The sequence below is a fragment of the Globicephala melas genome, chromosome 8, assembly GCF_963455315.2.
Source record: "Globicephala melas chromosome 8, mGloMel1.2, whole genome shotgun sequence".
In the NCBI taxonomy this organism is placed as follows: domain Eukaryota; kingdom Metazoa; phylum Chordata; class Mammalia; order Artiodactyla; family Delphinidae; genus Globicephala; species Globicephala melas.
The window spans coordinates 105975111-105991341 of NC_083321.1; the positions used below are offsets into that span (position 1 = coordinate 105975111).

The 16231-nt window shown below is 43.4% G+C and overlaps 1 protein-coding gene across 3 annotated transcripts in view; it reads right to left on the minus strand.

The window, feature by feature from the left end:
• LOC115844512 (opioid-binding protein/cell adhesion molecule) overlaps nucleotides 1–16231 on the minus strand; it is a 1086269-nt gene that overhangs the window by 236916 nt on the left and 833122 nt on the right. For all 3 annotated transcript variants that reach the window (XM_030841637.2, XM_030841646.2, XM_060304313.1), the window contains exon 3: nucleotides 808–1040. In XM_030841637.2, coding sequence (XP_030697497.2) covers nucleotides 808–1040 — 233 coding nt within the window. The remainder of the gene's footprint in view (nucleotides 1–807; nucleotides 1041–16231) is intronic.

Consider the following 16231-nt stretch of genomic DNA (forward strand, 5'->3'; position numbering starts at 1 on the left):
ATAGTGATGGGGGCAGTTCGACATAAGGTCATTTGTAGAGCTGCTTGTTTTAAGACGGTTCCCCAACTCTCTTCACTGCTCTCTGCATGAGTTTTTAATTCTTAACACTTAATAGTTGATATCTGAGATTCTGACATTTCTTCAACCCCATTTTTCTCCTACAAAGTAAAATTCAAATGAAACACTCTTAACTACTATGCCTGGGTTATACTAATTCAGACTTTTAAGGGAGAATGGGAGAGAATGTTAGGGATTCCCCCTTTTAATTATATAGACTTATTTCCAACATAGACCTGGAGATAACATTTTGACTAATATCCCTCTTGACCTCAACTCCATTGTGGGGCTAAAAGGGTGTACACGGACTCAGCAGCAATGCCAAACAGCACACAGAACCCCTTCTGGTACAGACACAACCACCAGCTATGCAAGCACAGTCATGTCACACGATTTCACATCAATATTATTAACGCTTTATCATGAAATAAGCCTCTGAACACAAGAGGCGCGGAGAGTAGTACCGTATCCACTTCCTAATATATCTTTTCCCAACTCCAGAAAGCTCAAACATGCCGAACAACCTATTAATGGCAGAAGGACCAGAGAGAAAACGGAGAAACTGTAAAGATACTCAGCACTTAGTCAAGACCCCAGCAGGTGGAAGGAATCCAGGACAGACACTCAGTCTCTGGATTCTACAGAGGAAACAGCCTTTTGTGTCTTTCTACAGGAGTAGAAGGACAAGCTGAGATCATGCGTCCCCTGCATCACTGAGGGGAACGTGAGCCCGCTGGCCAGGCCGCCTACCTTGCACGATGAGGTGCACCCGGGAGGTCTTGGGGTGGTTGTCCGTCTGCACGGAGCAGGTGTACGGGCCCTCGTCGTACACGTCCACGTTCTGGATCATGATGCTGTACTGGGTTGGCGTGTTAACCAGGATGATCACACGAGGGTCTATGGACCACTTGTCGTTCCCGGCGTAGAGGATGGTGCTACGGTTCAGCCAGGCCACCCGGGTGACCCGGTCATCTATGGTACACCTGTGAGTGAGGGTCGGGGAGGGGAGGGAGGGAGAAAGTGTTCAGAGATTCTGTTATAAACACAGCTGCTGTCACTCAAAGGGTAAATGAAATAACATAGCCCAGTGCTAAAGGGAACGAATTATTGATAAAACTTCCTAAATAGAGGGCAACAGTGGCCTGAATCCTCCTGAAGAACCGATGCTACAAAATCATTTCTACTTGATTTAGCAACATGTTATGTGAATATCTTTGCTGTATATTTGCTTTCTATCTTATTTTTTCCCTTAGGCTTCTATGAAAATTAGTTTATATTTCTCGAGCACAGTTACCACCTTGTGGGAGAAGTGGCCCAGGGCCAGAGGGGAGAGAGAGTGCATCAGTATTTCAAGCAGGTCACCAATAATCCACACAGCAAATGCTTAACTTGTTGTTAGGTCAAAAATTGGACATATTTACCTCCAGACCTCCCTCGTGTTCATCATCTCCTGTACCCCTAAGCCGCCCAAAGCCCTCCAACTGCAACTGATAACACAGAGTCTTGAAAGTCACGGTACAATGCCAGCAGTCTTTGAGGCAGTCACAGCTACCTCTTAAGATTTCAGGAGAGGGAAGGAGAAAGTGGCCAAGCAGACCACTACCCCACATACCCTAACCTACTCTTCCCAACAGACAGAGGCTACGAATGGGGGCTACGAGCAAATGGAATTTGCTTGTCGGTGTGTGTGACCTGCAGGTTATCAGGTTTAATGAAGAAATAAATGTGCCTGCTGGTCAGGAAGAAAATTTGCAAATGTGTCCCAGGAACTTAGAATGTGTGGGTGGAAAACTGAGAAAAGGAAATCCTTGAGAAATCGGAGTTGTTCAATGAAGGGCATGGTTAAAGGGCCCCAGGTGTGTCTACCCCAGTACTCAGTGCTCTAGTCAGAACCTGAGTTTCAGTATCTTGGCAAATGAAAAGGTGAAATGACACCTGCTTCCCCGAGATGTCCCACCAGAGGGGGTATGAGCAGTGCCTCCTGAGGATTGGGAACGTGAAGTCAGCACCTTCAGGTAGGGACACAGGGAATAAACATGGCCACACCTCACCAGGTCTGCTCCCACCTCGACCTGGACCAGGGCTCAGGAGGTGGGAGCACCAAGGACACCGGCCATGGGGAGACACGTGTGTTTCCCTTGGCAAAGTGAACAGCCTGACATAGCCTGAATGGTCCAGGGAACAGAAGGATACTGGAGCACCAAAATGACAGCTGCCACTGAAAGGGGTGAGCGCCCAGTCTCGAGAGGCCCTCTCCCTGATGGGGAGGAGGGATAACAGTATAACTAGCTTCCAATCAGAGGGGTCTGCTATGCACACGTCCACCTGTCATTCAGCAGGTGCGGGCAGCCTCGAGGTAGGGGTGGGGTGACCACTGGGTGCAGGAAGGAAGAGATTTTTCTCTTCTATATGTTCTTTGTTATTTTTTACAACCACAGAAGTAAAATAAACATGTATAAACATGTAAACGAATACAACACAAAGACGCCTAAAGGCCGAGCTAATCTTTCTCTCCACCCAACTCCCTGCCTGGATGTCGCCATTTCAGTGACAGCCTGTTATGTCTTCCTCACCTTACTCCTTACAGACATATATTCACATACGGAAAGGTTGTGTTGATTTGGTTTTACCTAAAACAGAATCATACTCTAATATTCTTACAAAGCTTTTATTTTAACTTGGCCACAGGCATCCCTGCATACGTGTACTTATACATCTAATTCTGTAATTATTTTGCAGATGCGTCTAAGATCAGTGAGGTGAGTTTTGGGGACCCAGCTGCATTTACCTAATGGTCCCTGTATTCAGGTACCATTCAATGACTCCTTCCCACCTTCACGGATGCCTATTTGGCATAAAGAAAAACTGAAGTCATCAAAAAGTCTACAAATCATAAATGCTGGAGAGGGTGTGGAAAAAAGGGAACCCTTCTACAGTGTTGGTGGGAATGTACACTGGTGCAGCCACTATGGAGAACAGTATGCAGCTTCCTTAGAAAACTAAAAATAGAGTTACCATATGACTTAGCAATCCCACTCCTGAGCGTATATCCAGAGAAAACACAAATTTGAAAAGATACATACACCCCAATGTTCACTGCAGCACTGTTTACAATAGCCAGGACATGCAAGCAACCTAAATGTCCATTGACAGGGGAATGGATAAAGAAGATGTGGTATGCACATACAATGGAATATTACTCAGCCATAAAAAAGAATGAAATAATGCCATTTGCAGCAACATGGATGGACCTAGAGATTATCATACTGGATTGGCCAAAAAGTTCATTCGGTCAGTGAATTTACATTGTTCGATGAAATTCTTGGTGAAAATGAAAAATGTATCTTTTATTTTTACTTAAAACCGCATGAACTTTTTGGCCAAACCAATACCAAGTGAGGTAAGCCAGACAGAGAAAGGCAAATATAAGATATCACTTATATGTGGAATCTAAAAAAATGATACAAATGAACTTATTTACAAAACAGAAACAGACTCACAGAAAATAAACTTATGGTTACCAAAGGGAAAAGGGGGGGGGGATAAATTAGGAATTTGCGTGTAACATATACATGTTATTATATATAAAATATATAAACAACAAGGACCTACTGTATAGCACAGGGAACTATACTCAGTATTTTGTAGTAACCTATAAGGGAAAAGAATCTGAAAAATATATATATGTATGTATAACTGAATCATTTTGCTGTATGCCTGAAACTAAAACAACATTGTAAATCAACTTCACTTCAATAAGGAATAAATTAACTAAAAAAAAAAAGAAAAACTAAGGTCATGTTGTCTCCTCCACATCCTTAGGGCCCTAGCTTCACTTTCTGTGCATTTTTGTTCCTTATACAGCAACTGTCCATTTCCCTTATGAGGACTAAAGCCCTAATGGGCCCTCTCTGCTCCCCACTTTCAAAAGCATTTCTTAGGAAAAAAAAATATGATAAACACATTCATTCACTCTCAGTTGCAAATCACTGATAAGAATTAACGTGCCAACTTTCTTAATAACAGCTGTATTTCCATGAAGATTGAATCCCTGTTTGAATGACTCCTAAAGGTTAAATTCCTACTGTACAGTTTGGCCAGCCTGGAAGTAGATGGTAAACTAGACAGAGTGAAGGGTGTTGTCTCCCAGACCCTGGAACCACACACACCCAGGTGACAGTGCAGACAATATGCTTGCTTTTATTTTGGTCAAGTATGTAACCCTTTGCACGTTTTAAGTTGACATAATATTTTTAAAGTTTAGGTAATAGTTGCAAAGGATGCATTTTTGGTCTGTGGAGATTATTCACATTTTAAAATTAAAATGTCATAATGGGGCTTCCCTGGTGGCGCAGTGGTTGAGAGTCCGCCTGCCAATGCAGGGGACATGAGTTCGTGCCCACATGCCGCGGAGCGGCTGGGCCCGTGAGCCATGGCCGCTGAGCCTGCGTGTCCGGAGCCTGTGCTCCGCAACGGGAGAGGCCACAACAGTGAGAGGCCGCGTACCGCAAAAATAAATAAATAAATAAATAAATAAAATGTCATAATGTCCCTTTATATATATCTCTATACGAATTTAAATACCATAGCAATTTGATACTCATGGTTGTCTACTTTCAAAATTCATGAACAAGCTCTTTTTTAACAGTCATAAAATGTGCATTGTTCCTTTTCTAAACTTGAACTTGTGTATCTATTATATATCCTCTGCAGGATTTTATCCTGATATAATACTTCAAGCATATTTTGTGCTTGAAAATCTTTTATTGATCAGCTATCATATTTATTTGCAACAATATATATAAAGTATAGAGATTGAAATTTAAATTTCCTTTCATGTTCTGTGACCGTAAAGCTCTGAATAATATTTTCTTTTAGAATGAGTTATCATTACAAGGATAATACTGATAAAACAACATAAATATATTATACATGTGGTTAAGTAATAATTAAACATAAGAAGTAAACTTTTACTGGAAATATAGCTCTCAATGGGATAGATGAGGCTTTTCTGTTTATTATACCATCGATAAATATCATTATACTAGAATGAGAGCTCAGGATCAATTCTATTCCTATTTTGCTTTGAAAAAAAAACAAGTTCACATAAGCAAGGAGATAGAAATGAAAACCTTGTATAGCAATGTCACTCAATTCTTTGAACCTCTTCCAAGATATATGCCAAAAACCGCATAGTAATATAGCTTCAAAAATTATTTTAATGATCTCACAGCTGACAATTCAATTAATTCCTCCTTCAATTTCTTTTAAAGCAATGAATTGGAAAATACCTGACTTGCAAAGGGCTTTGTAACCCAGTATTAAATTCATTCAATTTCTCAGTATCTGGACAGTATATTGCTAACATTTTACTAGGCCTTATCAAATGACTGTTAAAGATGTGTTATTCTGTCACTTAGAAGCACTTTGTTTAACCCAATACGCTGAGAAAGGTGGGGAAAATTGAAATACTGTTTATTTTAATATGCCAAATCACCCTGCCCTCTGTCAGAAAACATCTCTATCTCTCTAGACTCTAATTCCAAGATAGAGAAGGTACCAGTTTTGCCATGAACTCATTACTGACGAAAAACTGTGCCATTTCCTTGAGGACTTCTCTGCTTTACTTTGGTGGGACTCTCCCTCAAGACTGATACTCTGATGACAGATAATAGCGGTGGAGGTCACAACGAAAGTAAAGGAACATTCTCTGCCGGACAATTAAAGTGGGAGCAGTCAGAAAGGACAACCAGAACTACAACTCACACACAGGTCTTTCTCAGGCAGATCCATTGTAGGACATTTTAGATCTTGAAAATGTACTTCTTTAGATGCATTTCCTTGTGTTAAGACCTACAACTGCAGGTTGGGGGTGAATCGCACCGGTTCAAATTGCCGCAGGGTCTGGTAGGGGCTGACTTTGAGGCAGGGCAGTCCAAATCCACCCTCTGGTCAGCACACACTCTCAGTGCCCTGCCACACAGCCCTTGGAAAGCCTTGTGTACCTCTCGGTGGACGTACCCCGGATGGATGACTAAGGTCCAATTCACCTGCTCTCAAGCCTGGGCCTCATTAGTGGGCATGGAAAACACACAGAGGGAAGTAAGTCCATCTCTCTAACGGGGTAGAGCTGCTTCACTGAGTCTACACAGCCCTAGAACCTAACAGATGACAAAGACACTTAGCAGAAGGATTCTGTCAGTTGAGGACAGTTATCTGCCTCTTAATGCTTCTGTGTCCCAGAAGAACGCATCCTTTCAGTGCTTCTAGCTTTCCTCCATCACGACAGGGCCGTTTCACCGTCCTCTGAACAGCAGGAAGAAGAGCTCAGAAAAGGACTTAACATTATGCTTAAGTATTGTTCCAAACCCCGCTCCTGCCCTGCTGGCTGTGGGTACGTCTTGGACTCTCTTTAACCAGAAGCCCACGAAGGAGGGTTTTTAATGTTAAATAAGGGGGAGCCAAGAGGAAAGTTAAGGAATATTAATGACAGCTTTCCAATTTCTTGAAAGCCCTTTCAGGTATTTAAAATTCTTACATTCCAAGCTAACCCTGCCTACTGGCCCAAATACGATAGAACTCAAGGCACCTCTACTGGAACGTCTACAATTACACAGTGAGTGTTCTGTGCCCAGCACAGTTTAAGAGCCTTCCGTATATTAAATCACTTGATCCCACAGCTACCCTTTGAGAGACACTCTATCACTGTCCACATTGTACAATGAGGAACAGACAGAGACGTTCAGGACTCCTGACGTCCAAGCCTGGCACCATTGTAACCGAGCAGGACCCCATGGGGGCCTTCCCAGGACAGGCCTTCCCCCAGATCCTCTGCTTTGCTCCTCTCTGAAGTACCTGGATAATAGTGTTTGATGCACATTTCCTGAGTTGTTTTGCAGATGTAAACCTACCCCCCTCCAACAAATGGAAGATGTTAACTCCCTTGAGCACATAGCCCCAGGCCTCCTGTTGCCTAAGGACTGATAATTTTAACCCCTGTGACACCACCCTGCTGCCTCACCATCAGACAGTCGGAGAATTGTGCACAAGCTGATCATAAACGTTTCTCTGCTCCAAACTCCAAAGTTTCAGTTTGTTTGGCCTCACTGTGTGGTGGGCCCACAAACTTGCGTTAACACCATCAGGCAGGGGATTCAAACCTGGGCAGCCTGGCACGGGGGGGTCCCTGTACTTCAGGGCTTCTTCTTAATAATAATAATTTTAAAAAGTGCTTGTGGTTTGAGAACCCAAGTTATTAGGCCAGCCAGAGTTTCCCTCAAAGTTACGGTACTTATTTAATCTTCTCATAAGTGATAAAACAGCTTTGGGGAACAGGAAGAACATTTGGAAGTGATTTTTTCACATCCGTAAACCACCTCTAGCTATGTGTGAGGAGAGGTGTGGAAATAATCAGAAAGAGCAAAGGAACACCTGAAAGACAGTGGAGGAAAGGGGTCCTGCTTGCAAAGCATCATGTCCAGCTCCGCTGAAAATGCAACGTGGGATTAAGGTGCCCGGATTGGTTTCACAGTTAGGGGAAACCCATGCCTTAAAGCAGTGGTTTTCAAACTTTGCTGTGCATCAAAATCACCTAGAGAGATTTTTAGAACACAGATCGCTAAGCCCACCTCCCAAGACCTTCCATTCAGTGAGCTGGAGGTGGGCTGAGGATTTGCCTTCCTAACCAGTTTCCAGGTAAGGTCAGAGATGCTGGTCTGGGGACTGCCCTTTGAGAACCACTGCCTCAAAGAAACAAGACAAAAGACACACAGGAATTCAATCAAGATAACAAAGTCTTCCTGAAAAGTGCACTTGGCCGGCTTTCTTGGTTTTGTTTGTGGTTGTTATTTTGTTCTCATTTTTATATCTTGCCTCTGAAAATACAAAACTAAAAAGTGCCACGATTCACACAACAGTATTTAATGAGTGTCTCATGTGTACCAGGCGACGCTGTAGGAGCTGAGATGCCTGAAAGAGGCAGACAAAGGTCATGCCCTTTGAGGCTACAATAAAAACACCTAAGTAAATAGGTATGCTGTTTTCAGAAAATGGTAACTGGTGAAACTGAAAGCAGGGCAAGGAACGGAGAGGGCCGTGGGGATTGGGAGCATCCTTGATGGAGAGAGAGTACTCCAGAGTGCCCCACTGCGCCTGCTTGCTAGATGCTCATGTCTTTATCATCCGAAATCTGAACGCAATATGACACGTGTCTGAAGATCAAGTCTGCATTAAAAATAAATGTCACATACACAGATTAAAAATAAATCTCACTTACACGTACAGATAGCTGCAGGAACATTTAGATAATCTGGAGAGCTGGAGAACAAGTCTTGGAAACCAGCCTAACAAATGGTGTGTCTCCTTTACAGATAACTTTATAGATTCTGTGTTCAAAGAACTGACAATTGGCATTTTGAGAAACTGAAGTTAACTAGAAAATGCCTTGGTATTGGGATAATACCTAAATTATATCGCATGCCCCTCTGCCTTCATGAATAGTACACAGTGGCAGATAGAATTTGATCACTAATACAGACACATTGGTCTATACCTCTTTGTAATGTGACGGTCTTCTTCACAGAATTTACAACACTGGCTTTAATCATATACGTACTTATTCGTTAGGCTGTAAATAACTGTCTCAGTGGTCTTCACTTTGTATCACCAGCACTTCCCAACGGTCCACCTGGCAGCTAGGAGGTGATCAGCATATACTTATAATGATTAAAAGATGTTGGGACTTCCCTGGTGGTTAAGAATCCACCTGCCAAAGCAGGGGACAGGGGTTCGAGCCCTGGTCTGGGAAGATACCACATGCTGCGGAGCAATGAAGCCTGTGTGCCACAACTACTGAGCCTACGCTCTAGGGGCCGCGAACCACAACTACTGAAGGCCGCATGCCTAGAGCCCGTGCCCTGCAACAAGAGAAGCCACCGCAATGAGAAGCCCGCACAACACAATGAAGAGCAGCCCCCGCTCGCCGCAACTAGAGAAAGCCCACACGCAGCAACGAGGACCCAACGCAGCCAAAAATAAATACATAATTAATTAAATAATTAAAAAAAAAGATGTAAGATAATGTGTTTCAAACTGACATAGAAAGAACCCACATAGGATTATAGCTAATGATACTGTATCATATCCTTGAAATTTGCTGCGAGAGTAGATCTTAAATGTTTTCACCACAAAAAAGAAACGCTACGTGATGGGATGGAGGTGACAGCTTACTCTATAAAGGTAATCATCTGGCAATAAATAAATGCATCAAATCAACATGCTGTACACCTTAAACTTACACGGTGTTATATGTAAATTCTATTTCAATAAAGCTGGGAAAAAAGGACCCACATAGGTGAAGTAGATGTCTTTGGAGATACATGTATGTGTGTATCTCTCTACGAGTCTTTGTAAAAAATTTTTTATTGGAGTATAGTTGATTTACAATGTTGTGTTAGCTTCAGGTGTACAGCAAAGTAAATCAGTTATGCATGCATATATATCCACTCTTTTTTTTTTTAGATTCTTTTCCCATATAGGCCATTATAGAGCACTGAGTGGAGTTCCTTGTGCTATACAGCAGGTTCTTATTAGTTATTTATTTTATATATAGTAGTGTGTATACGTCAGTCTCAGTCTCTCAATTTATCCCTCCCCCCCTTATCCCTTGGTCTATGAGTCATTTATACACACAAACACACACACAAGGTCCACAGGTCCTCTGCTGTAGTTTTTAATTCACTGTTTTCATTTTTATAATACTCTGTACAAATATCACGTATGCATGTTGTGGATGTGGTCTGACCACAGTGAGATTTCAGTGTTTGGCCTCGTGTCTGTCAGTACAAGGGCATCAGTGAGTACTTCTTTCATTGTCTGAGGCTAATGAGAAACGTGTGGGGTAGACTCAGAGTGTCAGCAAGGCGTCCCTGCCAAGGAAAGCTGCGTGATGCCAGAGCAATGGGGGTCCCCAAAGTTTCAGTGAACCCAAGTGGAGGAGACCTTAGGCATCAAGGGCACATGCTGAAGTCAGAGGGGTCCTTACAGCAGTCAGCACCATAACCACACGCAACTCGGAAACTGATTTGAATAAAGCATCACCTGCCCCACCGACGCTGACGACTTTAATTGTATTAGTTTATATGTGTGTGATCATAATTTTAGATTTTTGAGTCACAGAAGGGTATAAGGTTAAGGCATTTATACCTAGTTTCATGATTTTAGGTACTTAACATATTAAAAATAGTATTACCACTGGGAATCCCTGGTCACCTTGTCTCTGCCCACCCCTGTCCCCTGCCTGAGAAAATGATCTTCCAGAAAGTTTTCAAGTTAAGAAATGCTGAAAGACGTAAAAGGGTTGAATGGTAAAACCCCAAAATGCATTTCTTTGAATTTCATTTTTAAATTTACACACAATATTAGTTTTGGGTTTTTTTGCTTTTGTTTGTCAATTGCCTTTTTTTAAATAAATTGAGAGTTAACTGATTTTCATTTAAAAACCTTACATGTATCAAAATATATTAACAATGCTAGTTCAAAAAATGGGAAGAAGGCGATCTTGCTTTAGAGAATTCAAGGACCAATAATAAAGGAACGTTTTAAAGGCAAGGAGAGGAGGGAAGAAAAAATGAAAAAATTTTAGACCAATTCCTAAGGTATGTTAAATTGCACCAAGCTGTTCTCCTGGGAAGCTTTAATGACTCAGTTATTTCCTGAGTTACAAATACAGCCAAGTCCAGAACGTCAAGAAGAACCCTAAGTTACATAAGGGAAAATTTTACGATTCAGAGGGAGTAATAACTCTGCTAGAGCTAATATGTAGGGATAGGGTCCTGGTGGAGAATATATAGGAGAGCCTCTGCAGAGGACGGGGCGGGGTCAGAGCTGCTTAGAGGGTCTTCAGGAGTGCAAGAGATTGACTTTGAAGGCTGCCAGATACACGGCATCCTCACATTGTTCCTAATTGGGGGATGGTGCCTTGCTCACAGCAGCTGGAGTGTGGAGTCACATTAATACACAGGAAGGGTGTGTATGTGTTGTGTGCATGTGTGTACGTGTGTAGTTGGGGGAGGGATGTTATCCAGAGAAAAGTAGGAAACATATACCAAGGCATGCAGGATGAGCGTCCTGGAGGACATAAAGTATTTAAACAAAACCAAGGAAGGTGTGGGGTATCCTGAAAACAGTGTCATTGGAAGCAGTCCAGGGCTCTCCAGAGTGTTTTTCTTTGTTTATATTAGGATTGGAAACACTGGGAATTTATTTACTCATTTTGTAAATATTTACTGAATACCTACTGGATGCTAGGGCTTTTCAAACTTTTAAATGCCCACAAGTTACCTGTGCACGTCATTAATTCACTAGGTCTGGGTGGGAACCAACATTCTGCATTCCTACCATGCTGATGGGGAGCGGGGAACTACACTTTGAGTAGCCCAATGTTACTGTGAACCAGAGATGCAACTGTCAATAAGACAAGGACCAGCCTTCTTACATTATGATACTTACACACTATGATACTTAATATATAAGCATGTACTGATGGGATCAATCTTATTGAATAGGAGCAACTGATGACGTAGGAGAAAGCAGATGACTCACAAGGAAAAATCACGGTGAAGGTGAAAGAGTGTGGGATCTAAAGCACATGAAGGAAGGGCGCTTCAGCTGTTGTGCCATAAGAGAAGGAAAAAATAATAGCAACCCACCTCGATTTGTGGATCTGGCTAGGGGAAAGCAAGGAGGCTCCCGAGTGATGGTTTCTATCTTTTCCTAAGTAGACGGCAAAGTTATCAGTTGAGGGTAAATGGGAATGTAAGAAAGAGGGGAAGGTAGATGCAAGAAAAAGTGAAATAGCTGCTACAGAAAATGACAGCAAAATTGCTAGGGAACTATACTAGGATTCACAGGCGGTGCTGAGGCCCCACTTACAGCTGATGACCAAGAATTTACAGCGACACTACTCTGCCAGCTGTGAGGATATTCTCCAACCAAGAGTATCTGCTGAGCTGCTGAGCTGCAGGCGGAGACAGCGTGGATGGCTGGGTTCATCCAGTGTTAAAGAGTGCCAGGTGGGCAAGGGAAAAGAAACCAAGCTTTAAAGAAACTGGAAAACAGATGAGTGAAAGGAGACATGATGACAGGGACCCTGATGGACAGAGAGAACCCGGTGGGTTCCATGCACTGGAAGCTTGAATGAGGTCCTTGAGCAAATGAGTTGGCACGAAAGAAGCTGGACGTGATGGGAAGTAGGATACATGGTGACCACACAGTGGTGGCCCTCGTCCACAAAGGATTAAACCCATCTCAGGCCAGATGGGTCATCCAGATGACTCTTGACAATACTGAGAATGACGCAGGGGAGTCTAGAGTTCTTTATGAGCCTTGATGACATATGTAAATTGGACACTAAAGAGACAGTATGTTGCGGTGCTGAGGAGAGGGCCTTGGCTCAGACAGGCAAGGGCTCTGCTATTGACCAACAGACGGCCTCAGGACAGGCTCTTTGTTTACCCCCTCAGAGCCTCCCTTTCCCCGTCTGTGAAGTTGGATGTACACACTCACCTACCTCCCAGGGCTATTATGAAGCTGAATGAAATAATACTGATACATGAACCAGAGTCAGAATTGTACCTGCACATAGCAAACATTCCTTAAACAGAACCTGCTCTATTACTATTGTCAGAGAGCTTGTTGCTGCATTTGGAAAAACATAATTCAACTGCTTTATATGGGAGTGTATGCTAGTTTAACCAAGTGATACTGAATGCATTGGTTTATCATTTCCCAAGGACTTCTGAAGCCTTCTCTTTCTGTATTTTCAGATATATACAGAATGGAGTTCCACTGAGGGTTGTTTGAGCCCGGTTTCAAGACAGGTTATTCCACTCACTAATAGCTCAGAAAGAAGGTGAGATTTACATTTTTACCAAAACCCAGAACACTGGTTCAAGGCTTTCTCAGTCCACCTATAGACTCTTTCGCGTCTAAGATCTTCTCACTCTTGAGAAGCATTCTGTACTTCACCTATGCAGAGCTCTGCAGTAGGATTTCACTTCCATCTAAGGTTTATTTTCTCAGCTAAAGCCACTGAGACAGTTTTAAGTTTGTATTTGTATCAGGCTTCGATCACAGCGTGTTGGCACAGTGGTTGACGGGCTGGTTTCTAGATTGATGGCCGGTGGCTGGTAAAATGCCGTATTTCTTAAAATACATAATTGAGAGATCAATCAGTACAGCGGTGCGCACCTGAAGGCGAATCCCCGTTGGCCCGCAGGCCCGACAGCTTATGCAGTGGTGTCCTTGTCTTGGGCAGTTTCCGTGTACACATAGGACAACCCTCACCCTAGACCAGATACTCAGAACATTCCATCCTCAAGCAGATAGAGGCATTGCTCAAAGCAAACACTAACCGTGTAAGTGCTAAAGAGAAATGGGACAATGGGGACGGGATCACAGTCGAAGGGATTACTTCAGGTCAGGAGTTTCAGAGCAGCATGTTCAGTTCTAAGAGATGTTTACTGCACACGTGCTGCAGGGCACCAAGGAGAAGGGAAAATTATTCCAGGAGTCTCACTCCCAACCCAAGGAGACACCGTTAGCTGGTGAGGCAGTGGTAAGGGTACATCTCAGGGCAGGTGAAGGAGAAGCATAGAATTTAGCCGAGGGTCTCCCCACAGAACAATGCCCAGGTTAGTCACTGGTGGATGGTCCCCTCACATCTGGAATTACAGGTGGCTTTGGAAGCCACCTTTTCTCCACTTTCTTCCTTTGCAACTTCCTCTTGAAAGGTATAGCATAAGGCAAAGCCATTTCAGAAGCAGTGAGCCCTTGGGGAAAGAAGAAAAGCATCTTTTAAAGATAAGAATGATGAAAGCTTCTCCTCTCCCGTCATCCAGGCCCAATTCCTTGCCCTTCTGGTGCAGGCCAGTGGTGTGGAACTCCAGGGGGGTTGTAAAAGGCGGGCAGGCTTTTCCTCTCAGCCCCGACTCCTTGTCTCAGACACCAGCTGTCGCAGAAGCTGCTCAGCGGCCGGTCGGGAACGCCTTGAGAAGTCACCCCAAACGGTTCACGGTATTTATTTGTCCCTGGCTCCCACTCCACCGTCCCTGCCACTACATCCTCAACAGCTTTAAAACCCAGCCTCCCAACTTGTTCATTACAGTTGGCAAAGAAGTGAGCAAGATGAAATTAAAGTGTTTCCCAAGCACACACCATTTTCATTCCATTCAATACATTATCCTGACATATTTACTCACGGCCATGTCTGTCTCCGTATCATCCACGGAAAAGTATAAATTAAAATTTTAAATTAAAAGCAAAGAGTCTGGGGAGCTTGATATCTTTCTGAAGAATGGAGAAAGTCAGCCACGGGCTCCCAGCATGAGTATCATGGGAGCAAAGACTCTGGCAGTACAGAAATTACAGCCCACGGATTTCCCTACAAATACCTTCCCACATATAACGTGAGAAATCATGGAATCCCAAAGTCAGGCAAACCCTCAAAAGTCATTCTTCTTCCTGCAGAATTAGGTATAAACAAACCCGGCTCCTTCTGGGTTCAGGTGAAACTTATCAGAAACTGGTAAAGCACTGATTTATTTATGAAACAAAAAATATGCTGAAAGTTGATGAGCTTTTATCCCATCTGTAGAATTTCTGTGTAATATTCTGGTTAAGAGAATAAATATTTTAATAAGGGGTACACCAGTTCCAGTCACAGATCTGTCATTTACTATACTCCTGATCCTTTGTGAGCACTAGTTTTTCACATTTATAAAATAGAAACAATATTTTAAAAATCATAGACTGGGAGACTGGTTCAAGATGGCAGAGTAGAAAGACATGTGCTCACTCCCTCTTTCGAGCACACCGGAATCACAACTAACTGCAGAACAATCATCAACAGGAAGACACTGGAACTCACCAAAAAAGATACCCCACAGGCAAAGGCAAAGGAGGAGCTGCAGTGAGATGGTAGGAGGGGCGCAATCACAATAAAATCAAATCCCATAACTGCTGGGTGGGAGAACTCACAAACTGGAGAACACTTAAACCACAGAAATCCACCCACTGGAGTGAAGGTTCTGAGCCCCACGTCAGGCTTCCCAACCTGGGGGCCCGGCAACAGGAGGAGGAATTCCTAGAGAATCAGACTTTGAAGCCTAGCGGGATTTGATTGCAGGACTTTGACAGGACTGGGGGGAAACAGAGACTCCACTCTTGAAGGTCACACACAAAGTAGTGTGTGCATCGGGACCCAGGGGAAGTGACCCCATAGGAGACTGAACCAGATCTACCCGCTAGTTTTGGAGGGTCTCCTGCAGAGGTGGGGGGTGGCTGTGCCTCACCGAAAAGACAAGGACACTGGCAGCAGAAGTTCTGGGAAGTACCCCTTGGCGTGAGCTCTCCCAGTGTCTGCCATTAGCCCCACCAAAGAGCCCAAGTAGACTCCAGTGTTGGGTCGCCTCAGGCCAAACAACCAACAGGGAGGGAGCCCAGCCCCACCCATCAGCAGACAAGCAGATTAAACTTTTACTGAGCTCTGCCCACCAGAGCAACAGCCAGCTCTACCTACCACCAGTGCCGCCCATCAGGAAACTTGCACAAGCCTCTTAGATAGCCTCATCCACCAGAGGGCAGACAGCAGAAGCAAGAAGAACTACAATCCTGCAGCCTGTGGAACAAAAACCACATTCACAGAAAGATAGACAAGATGAAAAGGCAGAGGGCTATGTACCAGATGAAGGACAAGATAGAACCCAGGAAACACAACTAAATGAAGTGGAGATAGGCAACCTTCCAGAAAAAGAATTCAGAATAATGATAGTGAAGATGATCCAGGACCTCGGAAAAAGAATGGAGGTAAAGATCGGGAAGATGCAAGAAATATTTAACAAACATCTAGAGGAATTAAAGAACAAAGAAACAGAGATGAACAATACAATAACTGAAATGAAAAATACACTAGAAGGAATCAATAGCAAAATAACTGAGGCAGAAGAACGGATAAGTGACCTGGAAGACAGAATGGTGGAATTCACTGCTGCGGAACAGAATTAAGAAAAAAGAATGAAAAGATATGAAGACAGCCTAAGAGACTTCTGGGACAACATTAAACGCAACAACATTGGCGTTATAGGGGTCCCAGAAGGAGAAGAGAAAGGACCCGAGA